The sequence below is a fragment of the Mobula birostris genome, chromosome 6, assembly GCF_030028105.1.
Source record: "Mobula birostris isolate sMobBir1 chromosome 6, sMobBir1.hap1, whole genome shotgun sequence".
NCBI lineage: Eukaryota > Metazoa > Chordata > Chondrichthyes > Myliobatiformes > Myliobatidae > Mobula > Mobula birostris.
Genome location: NC_092375.1, coordinates 165320322 through 165340631, shown reverse-complemented (window position 1 = coordinate 165340631; position 20310 = coordinate 165320322). Strand labels below are relative to the sequence as shown.

General features: G+C 39.2%; 1 protein-coding gene across 5 annotated transcripts in view; it reads left to right on the top strand.

Annotated features, from left to right (window-relative positions):
• osbpl6 (oxysterol binding protein-like 6) overlaps nt 1–20310 on the top strand; it is a 168459-nt gene that overhangs the window by 90704 nt on the left and 57445 nt on the right. For all 5 annotated transcript variants that reach the window (XM_072261786.1, XM_072261788.1, XM_072261784.1 and 2 more), the window contains 5 exons: nt 879–1011; nt 1104–1207; nt 2345–2437; nt 11881–12049; nt 13925–14055. In XM_072261786.1, the coding sequence (XP_072117887.1) occupies nt 879–1011; nt 1104–1207; nt 2345–2437; nt 11881–12049; nt 13925–14055 (630 nt within the window). The remainder of the gene's footprint in view (nt 1–878; nt 1012–1103; nt 1208–2344; nt 2438–11880; nt 12050–13924; nt 14056–20310) is intronic.

Sequence of the window (20310 nt, the reverse complement as noted above, 5' to 3'; positions counted from 1 at the left end):
CATCTGCAGATTTTCTCGTTTGTCAATCTATCTCGCTTAAACGTTATAATAGAAGATTCAAGATTAATTTATTAACAAAGATTGTATAAGTTATACAGCCTTGAGATTTGCTTGCTCACAGGTAGCCACAAAGCAAGAAAGCTGATAGAACCCAGTTAAAGAAAAGAAAGAATAATAAAAGACCAACACTGGATTGGCGGCTAATAGAACAGTAGCCATAACAGAATCAATGAAAGACCATTCTCAAGCTGGTCAGATCATTCATTGATTCTGTAATGGTTATTATTCTATTGTGGATTTATTGAGTATGCCCACAAGTAAATGAATCTCAGGGTTGCATATGGTGACATCTATGTACTTTCATAATAATGTTACTTTGAACTTTAATAGCTGAACTCATTCATGAATTTCTTCATGTACAGTGCTAAGCTATTAGTTATTTAGGGCAAGATTTCTAAAAATTGTACATTTTTTCATATTTTTACAGTTATTTTACTGATTTTACTTTTGCTACCATTACAAAATACAACAGAACATGCTCTTAACATCTCATGTTATCATCTTGGTCATCAATTAAAAAATATATTCTGATTTTTTAAATTATAACTTTAATTCTCCAGACCTAAAGAAATTACAATATCACTAGAAATTGTTTTTGATGGGAATAATGAGTGTAATACAGAAGGTTTTCTGTATAAGTATTACAACATGAATTTGAGTAGAGTACTTCCAATCTGAGAGGAGTAATTTGCACCTTTCTGCAATAATCCATTTTGGATCAATGTCTTTAGATTTATCATTTAAAGTTCTTGTCCCCTCTTTTTCGTGATGAATATATGCTAATTTTATGCCTCTTGGTATCTTTTTGTCCCTGCTAGCCCCAGCAGAACAATTTCACACGGCAGCCCTCCATTCCATGCAGTACAAGCCTACCTACTTCCTATAGCAACAGTCAAACCAAAGTTGCAGCATGGTTGCTGGAATCTGAAGAGATGAATAAATGTTCAAAAGGTATTTGGTAAAACACGATGAAGTAGTAATCTATTATCTTGTATCTGATAATGAATATATTAAGAATGTTTCACTTATTTTGGTTGATCTAGACCTTGCACATTGCCAATCAAGTCTGGTGGAACTCAGCAAACTATTACAAAATCTAGAAATTCTACAAAGGACACAGTCAGCTCCAAATTTCACTGACATGCAGGTATGGTTCAATACTCACACTTACTTCAATAATGATTTAATGACACAAAGGTAAGAATAACACAACACTTGAAAAATTAAGGAAACCTTGAGCTTGTATAATCTTCAGGGAGCTAAGTACATTCAATATTTTTGAATAATATTTGTATAAATTAATCCTGGCTTAAGTTATTTTTATTAAAGACAGTAAATGCTGAAAATTTCTGTTTTTATTTTGTTTCCAGTACCTTGTAGTTTTAAAATTCTTATTATGTTTGAATTACTATTCAGTAGGTGTACCTGTTACAAAAGTAAAGTACTCCTTGTACTCAGTAATAGTTAATGTGCTCTTTACTTGTTTTCAGAAACATTATCCAAGCAGTGGCTATTACATTCATTATCAAACATAGTCTTAATTTGCCATCATCCCCTGTAATTTCTGTACTTTATGAGGCCTTAATGCGTTTCAGTTTGCTGACTTTAAAACTCATTTGGTATTTGATCCCTACATCAGTTGCAAATTGGCAATTTATCCTGTGTTAGTAGGTCAACGATTTAGTCATGACTTTGCTGTTTATGTTTGATTGTTTTAATCAAAGCATGGAAAATTTTCTTAAATCAATTAGTTACCATGAATTAAGTCAGCTGGTTTTGCAAAGGAGCTAAACTTGGAATGCTAAATACAGTGTAATAATATCATGTCAGTAATTAAATGGGAGAGGAATTGAGGTGACGTCATAAAATGCTAAAGCTTGAGTTGACTAACTGTTAATCAGGATGCTGAAATTAGATTATAGCTTTCGGCTCATTTCCTGACTTCTTTTTGGTGTGTGTTCTCTTGGTAAGGAAAGGGATAGTTTAGACAGCAGCTGTGGGTCTAAATATTGGCTACTCAATATGTCCCATGTCTTTATGTGAGGGGAATTGACAATTAGTGACATCATTATAGTTGGTTAATCAAAAAAATACAATGAGAGTCCGTTACTGAAACCCGGTAGTTATTCAGTCATTAATTTGTTTCTTTCTGTCATTGTGGAATATCCTGCCAATCTGATTCTGCATTTTATTTCTTAATAAAAGTAATTACATGCTATCCTGGTTTTTATGCGTGTTGCTAAATTTAAGTTTGTCTTTGGCTTTAACTCTTTGTGTAACATAGGCTAATTGCATAGATATTACAAAGAAAGATAAGCGTGTCACCAGAAGATGGAGGACAAAAAGTGTCAGCAAAGATGGAAAAATGCAACTTCAGGTATCTCATTTACCTTTATCATTTATTTGTCTGGTCCAGTTACAATGCATATTGCCAGTGTTGCCCAGTACTAACAAAATTTTTTCAATACTTTGAAAATACTTCAATACTTTCAGTACCAGGGTTCGTGGAATTGTTTTCATCTTGGAGTCATTTCAGTGTCAAAATCTTAGCACATGCAAATATGTTTGTCAGTGAATTGTAATGTTAGTTTATGTATAGTAGTCAGTTGTAATGATGTGTTCTAAGGATGTATAGAACAACTTTGACTTCAGCTCAGAATAAAAAGTGTTCTACTCTACCTACACTTATGACAGTGAGGATGAGTACAGCTCCGTATTCAGGTTTGCTGATGACGCCACTGTCGTTGACTGAATCAAAGGTGGTGACGAATTGGCACATGGAAGGGAGATAGAAAATGTGGTTGAATGGTACCACAACAACAATCTCTCAGCTACAGGAGGAAGAAACCGACGGTCCATAAGGGATTGGAAGTGGAGAGGGTCAGTTACTTTAAATTCCTTGGTATTGTTATTTCAGTGGATCTGTCCTTGCAAAGAACATATGGCAGCACCTCTATCTTCTGAGAAGTTTGTGTAGATTCAGGATGGCATCTAAAACTTTGGCAAGCTTCTATAAATGCACAGTGGAGAGCATCCAAGCTGATTGCATCATGGCCTAGTGTGGAAACACCAGTGCCCTTGAATGAAAAAGGCCTTCAAAAAGTAATGAATACAGCCCAGCACATTACAGGAAATACCCTCTCCACCACTGAGGAGCACATCAGCAAGGAGAGTTGCCACAAGAAAGCAGCATCCATCATCAAGGACCCTTGCCATCCAGACCATGCTGTCTTCTCACTGCTGCTATTGGGAAGGTGGTACAGAAGCCTTGGGTCCCACTCCACCTGGTTCAAGAATAGTTATTGCCGTTTAACCTTCAGGCTTCTGAATCTGTGTGGATAACTTCACTCACCTCAGCAATCAACTATTCCACGATCTATGGACTGAATTTCAAGGACTGTACAACTCTGTGTTCTCAGTGTAATTATTTCTTTACTATCATGATGTGCTTTTTTCTTGTGCACATCGTCTGCATGCAGTTTTTCATTGATTGTGTTGTGTTTCTTTGCATCTGCTGCAAACGTCTGCTGAGAAATGAATCTCAGGGTCGTATATGGTGACATACACATAATATTGATAATAATTTTACTTGAACTTTGAAGGTAACATCTAATCAATAGTCTGCTTTTAATTTCCTCAGTGGTCAGCAACACTGTCCACAATAAGCAGTGAACCAAAGCAAATTCATGGTGAAATAAACTACTCTTGAACACATTAATAAACACTCTCAAAGGCCATGTTTCTATGTTGTAGTATTCTATGATTTTCTGTTCAATAAACAGGAGGAGGTAAAATGCTATCGTCAGACAAATCCTATTAATGTGTCAAATCTGTTTTAAACTCCAAAATTATTGTCACTCTGTGACATCAGTTGCTATTTTATTAGGTACCCTGTACACCTGCTCAATAACACAATCATCTAATCAGCTAAACATGTGACAAGAACTCAATGCATAAAAGAATGCAGACATTGCAGACATGGTCAAAAGGTTCAGTTGTTGTTCAAACCAAGCTTCAGAATGCCAAAGAAATGTGATCCAAGTGACTTTGACTGTGGAATGGTTGTTGATCCCGGATGGGTTGGTGTGAGTACCTCAGAAACCGCTGATCTCCTGGGATTTTCATGCACAACAGTTTCTGGAGCTTCCAGAGAATGGTGCGAGAAACAAAAAACATCCAGTTCTGTGTTAATGAGGGAGGTCAGAGGAGAAATCTGGATTGGTTCGAGCTGACAGGAAGGTGGCGTAACTCAAATAACCATGCATTGTAACAGTGGTGTGGAGAAGAGCACCTTGGAACGTATAACACATCAAACCTTGAAGTGGATGGGCTACAGCAGCTGAAGACCACACTGGGTTCCACTCCTGTACCTAATAAAGTGGCCACTGAGTGTAAGTTTCCAAAACAGCTGGTTGGAACATGCTGCCAAAGTCCCATCAACGTTGGGATGTTTAAATGTTGTGTACTTGCTAGTTCTGCTATTGGCCAATGTGCTCCCACATTGGGCTTCATATAGAATCAACTGGCAGAGCATTAATGTTGAGGAATCTGGAGAAACGAGGCTGTAGGTGCTAGAATCTGGAGGTGAAACTCAGCAAGCGGGAGCGTGCAACTCGATCCCCTGACCTCTTCCAGCAGATTGTTTGTTGCCGGGAAATCTGCATTCTGAGTTTGTGCCAGATTGAATCTGGCCATTGATATCAGTGGAATGAACCAGCCAGGAGAGAGAAGAGCAAGTACAAGGTAATTTAAAAATCTTTTTCTGAATTAATTATATTTGTTTTAATTTTACTTTAATTGTTAGCTAAGTATTTTAAATAATTTTAGTTAAAATGTGTATTTTCCTTAAAAAAGCTTTGAATGTTTCCAAATGCTTGAGAGATTTGGAAGTATTGAGAATACTAGCCAACTTTGGTAGCTGGCAAATTCTTGTCTTGTGACTTTGCTGCCTCCCAGTTCCTTTAAGGGTTGAGTTTGTTTTGACCACACCTTACAAAATGGAGTTAACCCAGGCAATGGCATCAACACGGGTGATGCCAACAGGCTCAATACACTGATTAGAAAGGCTGGCTCTGTTAAAGGAGTCAAAATGGCCATCACTGGAGGGTGTGGTAGAACAAAGGACCCTTGGAAAATCCTGGGAATCCTGGACAATGTTTCTCACCCTCTGCATGCCACCTTGGCTGAGCAGAGGAGCACTTTTAGTCATAGACTAAGACAACTGTGCTGCTCCAAAGAGCGCAATATGAGGTGATTCTTACCCACGGCCGTTAGGCTCTGTAATGAGTCAGTCTATAGCTGGGCAAGTGATGACCCCCTCCTGTTTGAGGTAACTTATTTTTTATTCTTTCTCACTTCTCTTTAATATTTGTATATCTGTGCACCTGTAATGCTACTGTGACACTATAATTTCCTTTGAGATCAATAAAGTATCTATCTAAGTATTGCAAAGCATCGTCATTGTGCAGGGCTGTACCATTTTGGTGTGGAATGGCACTTACCAGCAAACTGTCATGGGGGGAATCTGTAAAATATCTTAATCTTATTTTTTTTACAAAATGGTATTTCTCATGGTAACATTCATATTCGTATCTGAAGTTTATAATGCTAATTGCCACCTTTGTGAGAAATGAGAGAAAAATAGTGGAACAAAAAACGAGGAATAAAGTCCCCAATTTATACTTATTATTTTACTAAGCCTCTTAAATTACTTTGACTCAAAGGACCTCGTCTGAGATGTGTTTGACTGGTAGCTATTCTTATGTTCCTTGTTATAAGTGGGCAATTATTTAAATTAACAAAATTGTGTGCAACATCTATGAGGCACAGTGCATATTCTGAAAGGGCATTAATTTAGATAGTTATAACTGGTGAAATGTTTTTATCCAAATGAGTTATTGTAATGCAGGACTTTGACCACTGAAACTAATCTCCCTGACTTGCCTTCACATTCCTCAGAGCATCATTCTTGAAAGTTGTGCTTCATTTCTTCTAGAATGTTCAGGTGAATGTAAGCATTCTCAAATAATAAGAACAGAAAAGGCTAGAAACACACTGAAGGTCAGGTTGTATCTGTGCAGAGAGAAGCAAAACTCAGGTTGATCACTTTTTGTTAGTTTTTAAATTTTGTAGACATGTTCTACTTCCATTCACAAGTACAGTACTGCGCAAAAGTCTTGGGCACATACATATAGCTAGGTTGCCTAAGTCTTTTGCACAGTACTGTGTTTGTCAATGTGGAGTGGAGAGTGAGTTTGTAAATCTGGTTGGAACAAAGGATGTTGGGAAAGACGCGGGTGGAACACCACGGGAGGGAAATGTGACAGGTGGCACAGAAAGAGTGCCGGGGGAAGGAGGTGAAGAAGGTGTAGACACACTCAGCCCTGTGACACAAGGCAAAGTCATTTGATTCCAAACAAATGGTTTATTGATCATTACAGAATGTCTTTCTAGTGTTCCTTGCTTTCTCCCCTCTCCCTTACCCTTTTCCTAACCAACATTCCCCTCTCCCTGACCCCTTCCCACTCTCAGTCCACAGTAGAGACCCATATCAGAATCAGGTTTATCATCACTTACTTATGTCATGAAATTTGTTTTTTTTTGCGGCAGTAGTACAGTGCGGTATATAAAATTGCTACAGTACTGTGCAAACGTCTTAGGCGTCTTAGTGTCTAAGAATTTTGCACAATATAAGACATTCATTTTGTAAGGGTATTGGAAAGAGATCCAGACAACAAACTGATCTGCAGATGCAATAATTGATTTATGTAATCAGATTTTTGCCAACTTTCTTGGCCGATCTCTCACACTCCCTGCAATCGATGGTTGGTTTGGCATCAAGGAGACTTGACCACAGATTGTGACAGGGCAGTGCAGAAATATCATTATTTCGCTTCAGTACTTAGCCTGGAGGTAGAACAGGTGGATATTGGATGGGATGACTCTAGATATGTGCATTAGCAGAAGAAATAAATATCTTATATAAATTAATCAAACCGAGGATAAAACCATTTAATCTGGATGGATACCATAGATTAATTTAGAAACAATGTAATAGGCATTCCTACACATTTTTAATAATTCTTTTAGAAAAGATGTTTTGCCAGATAGCTGATGTAGTGCCTATATTTAAGAAAAGTGTTGAAACATTTATCAGAGTTATAACAATAGCTTAACATTGATGTTAGGAAAAGTAATGGAATCCACTGTAAAGTAGGCAATAGAAGACTACATGGAGAAACAATATACATTAATGATTAGTCAACAAAAAAGGAAAAGTTTGCTTGAACAACACTTGACATTGTTGAAGTGGATCCTGGTGGACAAGATAGTGATAATGCAGTAGATGTAGTTAATCTAGATTGTTAAAAGGTTTTTAGTAAGGTACCCAATAATAAACTAATGAATAAGGTAAGAGACTGCAGAGTTGAAGACGTGACAAAATGGATTGTTGGTTTCAAGGCAGGAAGTGGATAATGGGAGTGAACAGTAGCTATACACAGTGGAAAAAGGTGGATGATTGTGTTACAGAAGGATCACTGTGGATTCCATAATGAGTTGTAACAGTCTGACTTGGGAATCGGTTACACTATGTCTAAATTTGGAGCTCATTCCAAATTCAGAGATGGTATCAATATGAGGAAGATTGTTACACAAGGACATGGTTAAACTTGCAAATGGGAAAGCAATTGGTAGATGAGATTCAATACAATAAGTACAAAGGAATAATAGGGATGTTGCTTAGGACATGGAAGTGCAAGTCTTGGTTGAGATAGAGGTGAAAACCAACAATCCAAATGGTGGGGTTTAATTCTAGGTGGATATAATTGAAAAATACAGAAGTAATTCTACACTTGTGTTTAAGCCATGCTTGGAGGTCTGCATACATTTTTGGCTACAACATTTTTATTATGATTTCTTGGGATTTGAGTGTTATTGGCAAGGCTGGCATTTACAGTATTTCTCATTCCTAATTACACTTGAGAAAGTGGTGGTGCGTACCCTTCTGGAAACATTACAACCCTTCTAGTGAACATCCTCCCACCATGGTGTGGGGAATTCCAGGATTTAGTCTATGATGTTGAGGGACTGACCGTATAAATCCAAGTTAGGGTATTGTTGGGTTTGGTGAGAAATCTATAAGCAACTGTTCGCCAATAAACCTGATCTTGTCCGTACTTACAGTTCTGGTCATGGGTTTGGAACGTGTTGTCAGAGTAGCCAGAGTAAGTGGCACACATTTCAGTCACCCCATACCATGCTGGCAGGATTGAACGTTTAAGGTATTTTCTGGGATGCCAGTCAAGTAGGCTGTTTTGTCATGGATGTTAAAATTCCTTTCACCTGAAAAATGTGGAGCATTCCCTTTTGCTTCTACATGCCTTGTAGATAGTGGAAATATTTCACAATATCAGGCAATGTATCACGAGTTCAGCCTCTAACTGCCTTTGAATCCACAGCACTAATGAGGTCAGTCCAGTTAAGTTTCATGGCAATGATGACTCTCAGAATGTCGATGGTGGGACAGTCAGCAATGGTAATGGTAAGGTTGGGTTGTTAGGCATCATTTTCTTGGCACTTATAATTGACTGGCATTTCCATAGTACTTGTCATTTATTAGTCCACACCAGCATATTGTTTAGACTGCATTGCACACAGGCATGAATTACTCCATCAAGGAGTTACAAGTGAAACTGAACATTGTGCAGTCTTATGACAGGAGACTCAAATGGTTCTTAAATAGAGCACTTGGTTCTTCGTGGTTCTTAATCCAACGGTAGAATTGGATTAAATGGCCTGTTTTGTGCTACAGGTTTTAGGTAATCCAATGTAATCTTTGTGGTCCCACACATCTATAGTTGAAATGAATTGTGAAGGGATTTATTCAGTTCAGTATTGTAAAGCTGCCCCTACTTGCCTCTAGAAGTATTGACAGGATTTGCTTACAGACAATCTGCACTTCCCACAATTTCTGTCGTTAGAAACCAGTCTCATCTGTTTGTGATTGCCTGCTCTGATAGCAGTGTCCCCTTTCAGCGTGCACCTCCCTTATCCCACTTACTGCAGACGAGGCACTCCTCTTGGATGTCCAGTCTGTTGAATGTAGGTTTGCCAATATTGTAGTCCAGCAATTGGGGGAAGATTGCGGAGATTGTTGTGGGGTCTGTATAATATAACTCTGGAAGCAATCTAGACTCGGTGGACCAAACAGTGCACTATAACCCATATATGAAATGATACCAAATAAGCTGAAGGTGAGAAATGAATTAGAACATAGGATTTGTCATTTTCCTGTTTCTGATACCAGGCCACCAAATTGTTAAGAATGGGTCCCAAGGACAGGGCAAATTAACAAGGGACTGGAGTTCTTACCTCGGGTCTTCAATTGCAACAAACATAGTGGTGCTTCCCACAATTACAACAGCCCTGTTTTGTTTAAGCAATTATGGTGGACCTGGGGATTCCCAGGCTTGGCCGCGTTAGTTTTAAGGAAAAATTGGTTTTCTTACCACTGCCATAAGGCATTGACTTCTTTCCTTTCAAATATGTAAAGTCCTGTAAAATACAGGAAGGCTGGCACCCCTAGTTAAATAAAGAATATGCCTCTTCATCTAATAGCAGTAATGAGCAGCATATTTTGTACAGGGAGCATAATTTTGAAGCAGATGAATTCAAAGAAATTGAGAAAACATTTCATTGCTTTAAATTACAAGTAGTTAAAACTTTGACCTAATAGATAATGGCTGTATCCAATCCGTTACTGAGTAAGGACCACTGTGCCTCATTCTAGACTTGCGTCCCTGCTTGTTCTCATGGCAGTCTCTTGTGTTATGTTATCTCCTTTAGGTATAAATTAAATAACATTTAATTCATACTACCAATACATTTACATATCAGTTCAATGAATGTTCACGTTATGGGCTGACTACTGATGACACTGTTCAGATCTTTAACTGTCTGCCTTATTCCTGATTTAAGGATTTTGGCACTTTTCTGTTTTCCAATGCATGGAAGAATGTGCTACTTTTATCTCCTGGTTCCCAGGGTAGCTGAGATAGCATAAGCAGCAGGCAAAATGAATTGTCATGGTGCACAGTTTTCTAATGAATAGTTTATAGGCAAGACCAGCATCTGTTGTCATTGCTCAGTTTCAGATACTCTGCCTAAAGCAAGGGATTCTGATTAGGTTTTTTTTTGGGGGGGGGGCGTGGTGAGTGTAACATGTGTTCTTGAGTTAAACTATGACAGTACAGAAATTATAGCTGTAGAAGTAGAGCCGTCTGTCATACTGGGCTTCAGTAAGATAGCTGACCGCTACTAGTTAATCTTATCCAGCATTGAGGATATCTTCAAAAGGTAGTGCCTCAAGATAGCGGCATCTATCTTCAGGGTCCCTCAACCATCCAGGACTCGCTCCCTTTTCCGTTACTACATCAGCTGTTCCTAAAGCATGAGCGTAGGTGTTCGGGCTCCTGTATCTCCTCCTCGATGAAGCTACAGGAGTCTGAACACCCCAACTTCCCTTCTCTCATCAGATTTCTGAATGGTCTGTAAAATCTAACTCACTATTCCTCTTTTGCACTATTTTGATTGTAAGTTATAGTAACGTTTTATCTCTCACACTGCATTGTTGCCACAAAGTAATAAATTTCACAACATATTCGGTGATAGGAAACTGATTCTGATTATCATTTGGATTTTTTTCTCTTTTTTTTTTTAAATTTCAGAATCCAGTATCCGCAGTCATTTTATTTTTATTTTTGCATCAGGTTTTTTAACATCCACACCCATCAGATTTAAAGATATTCACACAGGAAGTTATCAAGCATTAAAAATAAAGATTAGCTATACTTGTCATTTGTCCATCAAAGCATACAGTGAAATGTGTCACTTCTGCTGGGGGCAGCCTGCAAGTGTCCCTATGCATCCACGCCAACATAGCACGCTCATAACTCGCTAACCTAACCCTAACCACACATCCTTGGAATGTGAGAGGAAACCCAGGCAATAACGGGGAGACAATACAAACTCCTTGCAGTCAGTGGCGAAAATCAATCCCTGGTCATTAATTGCTGGTGCTGTAAAGCGATTGTGCTAACTGCTACACTCAATAGTGTACAAGACGGGATGAAATCAGGAAAATGGAGAGAGAAAAAAGCAAAGTATGCTGAATAGGGGAAAATTGGAATGTGGTTGAGTGAGGAAGACAAGCTGGGAATGGGAAGAAGGTCATAGATAATGAAGAAAATAGAGGCAGAGTTTAAATTGATATTGCCGGGTACAATAGAATTCTATGTGTGCTTTTGTGTTATTAGGAAACTGAACTACACTGCTGTTTTCCTGATTCTTTTTCTATAATCCATTCAAATATAGTCCTCTCGTTAGAACAACAGACTGATGAATTAATCTTAGAAAGTCAAGAGAGAGTGTGTCAGTGAAAATTTCTTTGAGAAAAAAGAGACCAAAGTATAGGCCTGGGAAGGGATGAAGGGGAAATTCCAAATAAAAACTGAAATTTTTGGAAAAACTCAGCAGGTTATCAGGAAATTGCAGCCTGACAACTTCCAAGAAACAAAAATTATATTAGAAATGCTACCTTAGCGTAATTTTCAGAGACTCTCAAATAATGTCATCATAAACTGCAGTCACGCTGATGAAAAACTCACCAGAAAAAATGCAACTTAATTGTTTTCCTAAATGACCATGATAAGTAAAAGAACAATAGATTCCAAATCAGTGAATTATATTTTTTAAATATTTCTGTTTTCTGGCTGAAATGATGTTGAATGCGTTACAAAGTTAATGTGTTGGTACTTGCAGGTTCCCTCCGGTGCTACTATGTCTCCCCTTCGCTTGCACTCTTCCAACCCCAACCTATGTGCTGACATCGGAGAATATCCAATACAACCAAGTCCGCTATCAGAGTTCCCTGATTCCTTTGCGGAGTTCACTAAACTTCAAGAAGAATTTTGTCTTATTGCGCAGAAAGGTAACTTTAATGCAAGGATCTTCCTAATAAACAAATTTGTAACTCCATGAGGACTAAGATGGCCATTAACTCGTGCAGGAATAAATGGACTCTCTGTTTTACTGCAGCATCTTAAATGATACATCTCTCTCAACTTATGAAAATTAAAACAGTTGATGATGTGCTTTTCCAGATGCTAAGTACGATATTATTGTAAACGTATGGCACATTTCTTTGGCTTGGTGTTTTTTTAAAACAAAATTCTTTTAGTGCTGTTTAGGTAATGCAAGAATATCACATAGATTAAGCCTGAGCCATAACCTTATCAATTCTTTTTCATTGATAAAATGATCCCGTGAAGGGTGCCGTGGTACCATAGTGGTTGGCACTTGATCTTCAGTGACTTGCAAACCACACACCTGGATGGTTTCTTTATAGTTGCTGGCAACTTCAATCGTGCTAACTTACAAACAGTCCTGTCTAAATTCCAAGAGTATGTTGACTTTGCTACCTGAGGTGAGAACACCTTAGTCCTGGTTTATACCAACATCCCTGGTGCATGTGAAGACTGCTGAACTCCCTGCCCCCACTCTGGTTTCATCATGCATGAAGCACAGGTAGTATTATATTGTTCACATTTTAACTAGTGTGGCCAATGCACCTTTTTATTTGTTAGCTTATTTGTGGTAATATTACTTAATGTGTGACATGTGTGAGTTCCATGTAGTGTGTTGTGCACCTTGGTCCAAAAGAATATTGTTTCGTTTGGCAGTATACATGTGTACAAGTGAATGACAATAAACTTAAACTTGAATTTGATTACAGCTGGAGGCACTGGAGTTCAGAGTTCAATTCTGGTGCTCTCTGCAGGGAGTTTGTACGTTCTCTCCATGACCATGTGGGCTTCCAATGGGTGATCCACTTTCTTCCCACAGTCTAAAGCTGTACTGGCCAGGAGGTTCATTGGGCATTGTAAATTGTCCCGTGATTAGGTTGGGTTGCTGGGCGAGGTGGTTTGTTGCACCAGAAGTCCCTGTTCCACACTGTATCTCGAAATAAATAGATTCTCTGCCCTGCCAAGAAATGTTATGGATTAATTAATAGAATATTGTAATGATGCTTTTTTTTTCTTGGCCTCTGTTAATTTTATAAAATATTACTTGAAGCGGATCAATAATGAAATATATAGATTGCATCACAAAATAATTATTTCAGGAAAATATGGGTGCATGTGTGCACCCAGCTATTACTTTCAATAAAAAATTAAAATTATAACATTGTTTAATAATATGAAATAAATGTACGTTGCCATCATCTGTTTGCCCTACAGGAATAAAGATCAAATGATAATATTGCACCACTAACCAAGTGAGTGAAGGCTAAAATAATAACCAGATTTTACAGCTAACATTAAGATTCTTCAGAAAATATAAACACCTTGAATAGTATAAATAAGAAGATACTTTATTGGCCCAAATGAAGATCTTTAAATTTTCATTGTTTCTGAATTGGAAGAAATCTGAGAAATATTAGAACAATCCATTTAGTTTAGATTTATCTGATGTAATATTTTGTAGTCAGCTGCATCTTTTAGCTGATTTTTATTGGTTTCCTCTGATAATTTTACACAATCATTAGCTTTACATTGCACAGCTTCAGTATTTTTTTTAAGCCTGTCAGGACCGAGGTATTGGGTCTGACTACTGTTGAGTAGTTTACGTCGCTGATGGATTCTCATAGCCATACCCTATGGACAGATTCCAAGCTAGCCACAAAAGTTACCTGAGTAATTTCTGCTGGTACTATAAGTAATCTTGTATAAATAAACTAGCAAAATGGAACTGGATATTTCTGTCATTTTTACTCTCTGTAGTATTTTTCTCTGTTTTCCCACAGTGCAGTGTCTTTTAAAGTCTGCCTTCAACACAGTAGCAATCGAAAAGGAGAAGTTGAAGCAAATGCTCTTGGAGCAAGAACATTCTGGCCACAGTTCTCAGTTCTTCACTCTTAGGAGAACTCTTTCCCAGGTACAGTATACAGAGAAAATTGTAGGTCCAAGAAAGTGATCATTTGTGGTGTGGACATTGATCCTGTCTATGGACTACTTTGTGAATCTTGTTGTCAAAACTCAGTTGAAACCATTACTTTTGATTGTGTGTTTCAAAATAGAGGCTCTGATGCACATCCCAACAGCGCAAGTTTTCAGCTGCACTTAATGTACAATGGGGTTATCCCTGGTGTAGAAAACAGGATTTCGTTTGTGTTTTATGCTTTTTGTAACTTCATTATATTAAGCAAGCCTTGATATTCTGAGCATTGTTGTGACAAGATCCTCAGCTGATGGATGCTCCAACAACTTCTTCCTGCAGTTGTTTTCCTCCATTTTATTCTTGTCAGAAGATCAGTGAGGGGTTTCTGTCGTCTTCAGCTACAGTTCTTTTTTGCAACACAGTGCTATATAGGATATAGCGTGCTTTTGTCATCTGGACACTCTAGAAAGTGCAGAACGAAGCACGTTTTCAGATCTATCCAAGCCTCATGAATCACAGCTTCAACATTTCAGTAGTTGCTCAGTGATGCTTTTGGTGGCTATGCTACTTTTGTTAGTGAGTTCCTTTCAAGGTGGCATGACCAAGATTGGAAGGGCGTTTCCCTTTATATCTGTTTGTCAGCCCCTGAGTTTGTTTCCTGAACCAAAACGATGCAAGGTTTGGGTCTGAAGTCTTCGTGGCTGCACGTGTATGTGCTAGTGCAAGCCTTGCTGGATCTGTTCATGAGGTTGTGCACTAGCTGTTGCTTAATAATCGGACGTAGCTTGTGTTTTACAAAAAGTCCAGAGTTTGTATTATTTGCAGTGCCAGGTATGATACCCTGTACCAGTGGGAATCTAGTGAGGGAGATGTATCCATTTGCTCATTTTCTTTATTTGCTATCATTAGTGGAGTAGGTATTATTGTCAGCCCCCGACTTAATAAAAAAAAATCTACCTACCTTGTTTGTCTTGGCTATGGCCTACCAGAAATGTCCAGAAAGGTGAGAAAGTTTGGGGTGATAGACTGTAGATCTTGTGACGTGGTTAAGGCCTCCTTCATCTCTTTCGTGTGCCTCTCTCACCTCTCACACCTGTCATTTGTTGATACTAATCCTGCCACACCTCGTTTGCCATTGCTACTGTGACTGATGATGGTCGATCTCATCTGTCATCTGTCAGACATGTCCAGCAAACATCACAATCTGGTCTTGTCAGTTGAAAACCTTAAAGACTGAAAATTGCAACATTGCTCTCTGTCGAACACTTGCTAAAGAGGGCTCATACACCAGCTGCTTCGGGTGGAAGAGTGACAAGTTTGAATAACTGTATGGATTGTTGCCAGCCTATTTTGCCTGGTCACTTTCCCAAGTTCTGGAAAACCCATGCAGCATGTTAAATTTAGAGCCAAGTTAAAGCTATCTCTCCTTCAGACTTTGATTACACCGCTCTTTCCGTGCCTTTAACAAATAATTAAATCCTCGACTATGCAAGCAAGTAAATCTCTATTAGGTGAAAATTTTTTAAAAACTCAAATACAGGAAATCTAAAATGAAAACAAACGCTGAAAATACTCAGCAGAGCACATCTATGGGAAGAGAAATAAAGGAAACATTTCAGGACGAAAGATGCTTTGTCAGAACTGAGAAAGAGAAATAACAATTAGACTTGAGCAACATGTACAAAATGCTGGAGGAACTCAGCAGGTTAGGAAGTACCTGTGGAGAGGAATAAACAATTGATGTTACTAGCTGAGACTTTTCATCAGTACGTCAGTGTGTGCTGTTCCACCTGACAGTGGTTGCATCAGTGATTAGTTGAGAAACCATTTGAAAAATTGACGTTTTAACCCTTTAGGAGGTGACACCCCCTCTGCATGATTCCCAGCCTCTAACCTGCCCTTGTAGCACCAGCGCATATATGGCTGACCCAGGCTACTAGCGGTAGGGAATTCATCAGTGGTGGAACTTCTATGGTAAATGACTAGTCACTGTCTTAATGGAGGTAGTCATGACTTGGCAATGCCTGAAAGATTTTCCAAGACTTACTGCATTCAAGCATATTCTGCATCATTTGCTGAGGAGCTGCGAATAGAATAGAACATTATGCAATCATTAATGAGTATTCCTACTCTGACCTTGTATGGAAGCAGTAAAGCAATCAAGTCACTCCCACCATCACCTTTGGAATTCATCTGTCCAATCCACACTTGGCATGATTATGATGATCTAACCTGAAAAGTTGATAAGAATCTTGTATGTTTCGGTAAGATTGTCTCTCAGTGCTCTAGAGGATCTAGGCCCCACCCTGGAATTTTTCTCTGCACCCCATTTCCAAATTCCAATAATCAGTTGGATGACTCGATCAGGAGTACAACTGGTGTAGATAGCAGAACAATGTTCAGTTTCTCGAATGCAACACACAAAATGCTAGAGGAGCTCATCAGTTCAGGCAGCACCTTGACTTGAGACATTTCCCTCCATGGATGCTGCCTGGCCCACTGAGTTCTTCCAGCATTTTCTGTTCACTCCACATTTCCAGCATCTGCAGTCTTTCTTGTGTCTACAATTTTCCAAGTGCAGATTCACTATGCCCTGTATAATCACAGTTAATCATCTTACAATACAGGCCAACGTACTCTTTGACTTCCTAATTCTTTACTGTATTTGTATGTTAACGTTCAATAATTCACATAAAATATCACCCAGTCCCTCTGAAAACTAACTGAACAGTGAGCCATTTTAAAATGCACATTTCTTTTTCTGTCACTTCTGTCAATGAAAATATATATGTGGTATATGCAAGATTCCATCTGCCATTTCCTCACCCATTCCATTACTTAGACCTTGAAGATATGTCTGTGTTATGCAACTCTATATTACACCTGCATTTGTCATCATGTCTGTCATCCAGATTATTGATAGGCAGTGGACAGCTGTGGCCCCAATAATGACCCCTTCCCACCTGACTAATTGCAAACTCCCACCTTGAAAATTACTCTTTTATTCCCATTCCTCAACTGCCTATCACCTCCCTCTGGTGCTCCTCCTTCCCTTTCTCCTATTGCCCACTACCTATATAAAATTTTCCAAGCTCTTATGAATACAGGTGTGCCTCATCAGTTTTTTTGTGGTATTCTGCAGTGGTAAATACAAAATATTTGTTCAACATTTCCCGAGTTTTCTAATGCTGCATTATATGGTGTTACAGGAAATATGCAGGCAAGGATATACAGGAAATATACATGGCTAACAGGCAGGAGGCAGCCAGTGGGAATAAAGGGGGCCTTTTTTGATTGGCTGCCAGTGACTAGTGGTGTACCTCAGGGGTCAGTATTGGGACTGCTACTTTTTAGATAATAAAATTGATGGTTTTGTGGCAAAGTGTGTGGGTGATACGAAGATGGATAGAGGGGTAGGTAGTGCTGAGGAAGCAATGTGATTGCAGCAGGACTTGGACAAATTGGAAGAATGGGCAAAAAAGTAACTGATGAGTTGGCAGCTTTGGGCCTGTAGTTACTGGAATTTGGAAGAATGCAGGGGATCTCATTGAAACCTACTGAATGTTGAAAGGACTGGATAAAGTGTATGTGGGGAGGATGTTCCCTATGGTGGGGGTATCCAGAGCCCCCACCACAACCTCAAAATTAAAGGGTGACTTTTTAGAGCAGACATAAGGAGGATTATTTTTTGCTGGAGGATGGTGAATCTCTGGAATGCTTTGCCACAGACTGTGGTGGAGGCCAAGTCCGTGGGTATATTTAAGGTGGAAGTTGATACTTTGCTGATCGATCAGGGTATCGAAGGATATGGCAAGAAGGCATGCGTATGGGGTTGAGTGGGATGAGGAATCAGTTGAGTGGTGGAGCAGACTCAATGGGCTGAATGGCCTAATTCTGCTCCTGTGTCTTATGTCTCCTATGTCAACTGCTGCTACCCAAGGAAATGAATAAACTTTTCTTCCACTACTGTCTTTATACAGGCTCCTAAAGACTGTGCATTTGTTCCTCACACGTATATTCTATTTTTATCCCTCTTAATAATTTTTTCAATTGCTTTTCAAAAAAATTCTCTCTTCTCAAGGTTGCTCTTCTGTTTGTTTATAAGCTTCTGCTAATACTATTAATGTCTGAAGCCAGGAAGGATCTCATTTCCCATGGAATATTTATCTTTAGAAAGAAATATAAATGCTCTAAATGCTTGCGATTACTTTTCTATCTAATCCTTTACAATCTAATTTCCCAGTGTTTATCAATTCATCTCTCCTTCCAATGCAATTTTGTTTTTATTTAAAACTCAAAGTTTTGGGCACAGTATGCCACTGCCTGAGTTTTTGATATGTCTAGACACTGATTCTAGACTAACTCTGTGACGTCAATCTGCCTATAGAACAGCTCCATTTTTCCCCAATGTTGGTGCTTGGAAAGTCTTTGCAATGTTGTTTTGCAACTTTTAAAATTAAAGAGGTGACCATCAATGCCTTGGGTTGTTTTTTTTTCCCTCACAAATTTAATTTTATGGTGCAGGAAATGGTGTTTGAAATTCAATGTGACAATTTCACTACAGGCAAGCAAGACTTGTTTGGCACTGTGGATATTTTACAAATAAAAATGTTACTTGTAATTGTTGTGGAGTCGATTTCAACATTTAAGAGAAATTTGGGCAGGTACTTGTATGGTAGGGGTATGGAGGGCTTATGGTCTGGCTGCAAGTTGATAGGACTAGGCAGATTAATGGTTCAGCATGGACTAGATGGGCCGAAGGACCTGTTTTTATGCTGTAGTGTTCCATGACTCCTGTGACTTTACAAAGTGGCTAATGAGGTTCCATTGTTTAGAAAGGATAATTAGCAGAAGTCAGAGAACTACAGACTGCTCAGCCTGACATCAGTGGTGGAGAACTTACTGGAGAGAATTCTGAGGGACAGGATCTACCAGCATTTGGATAGGCAAGAATCTGATTAGAAGGAGTCAGCATTCTTTGTGCATGGAGGAAGGGAAGCCCCTTTAGAAGGAGGACATCTCATTAGTTCTAGAATGAAAAGCCTCATCCAAAGAGCAGATGTCGTGGAGTCGGGGGAACTGAGAGAAGGGATGATGTTTTTACAAGTGATAGAGTGGTAAAGGGTGACTTTTTAGAGCAGACATCAGTGGGTTTATAAAGGGTATCAGTAGATAGACTGTCTCCAGAAATAGAGACAGAGAGATCAAGAAAGGAGAGGGAGGTGTCAGAAATGGACCGAGTAAATTTGAGGGCAGGGTGGAAGATGGATGAAATGTTGAAGTTGACAAGTTCGGCATGGGTGCAGGAAACAGCACCGATACAGTCATGGATGTAGTGTAAGAAGAGTTGGGATACCAGTGTAGGCTTGGAACATGGTCTGTTCCACATAGCCAACAAAATGCAGGCAGAGCTGGGGACCATAAGACATACGAGCAGAATTAGGCCGATCAGCTTGTTGAGTCTGCCCCACCATTCCATTATGGCTGATCCCGGATCCTGCTCAGCCCCAAACATCTGCCTTCTCGCCATATCCTTTGATGCCCCAACTGATCAGGAAACTATCAACTCTGCCTTAAATATACCCACAGCCTTGGCCTCCACACGGTCTGTGACAGAGCATTGCACAGAATACTATTCTCTGGCTAAAACATTTCCTCCTTACCTCTGTTCTAAAGGGGTGTCCCTCAATTTTGAGGCCCTGCCCTCTAGTTCTGGATACCCCCACCATAGGAAACATCCTCTGCACATCCACCCTATCTAGAGTCAGTTCAACATTCAGTAGGTTTCAATGAGATCCTCCCACATTCTTCTAAATTCCAGTGAGTACAAGCCCAAACCTGCCAAACGCTCCTCAAATGTTAACCCTTCATTCATAGAAACAGAAAAACTACAGCACAATAGAGACCCTTCAGCCCACAAAGTTGTACCGAACATGTCCCTACCTCAGAAATTACTAGACTTCTCCATAGCCCTCTGTTTTTCTAAGCTCCATGTACCTATCCAAAAGTCTCTTAAAAGACCCTATCATATCCACCTCCACCACCGTTGCCAGCAGCCCATTCCACGCACTCACCACTCTCTGAGTAAAAAAAACTTACCCGTGACATCACCTCTGTACCTACTCCCCAGCACCTTAAACCTGTGTTTCCCAGGATCATCCTTGTGAACCTGTTCTGGACTCTCTCCAATGACAACACATCCTTTCTGAGAAATAGGCCCACAACTGTTGACACTAGTGCAAGTGCGGCCTG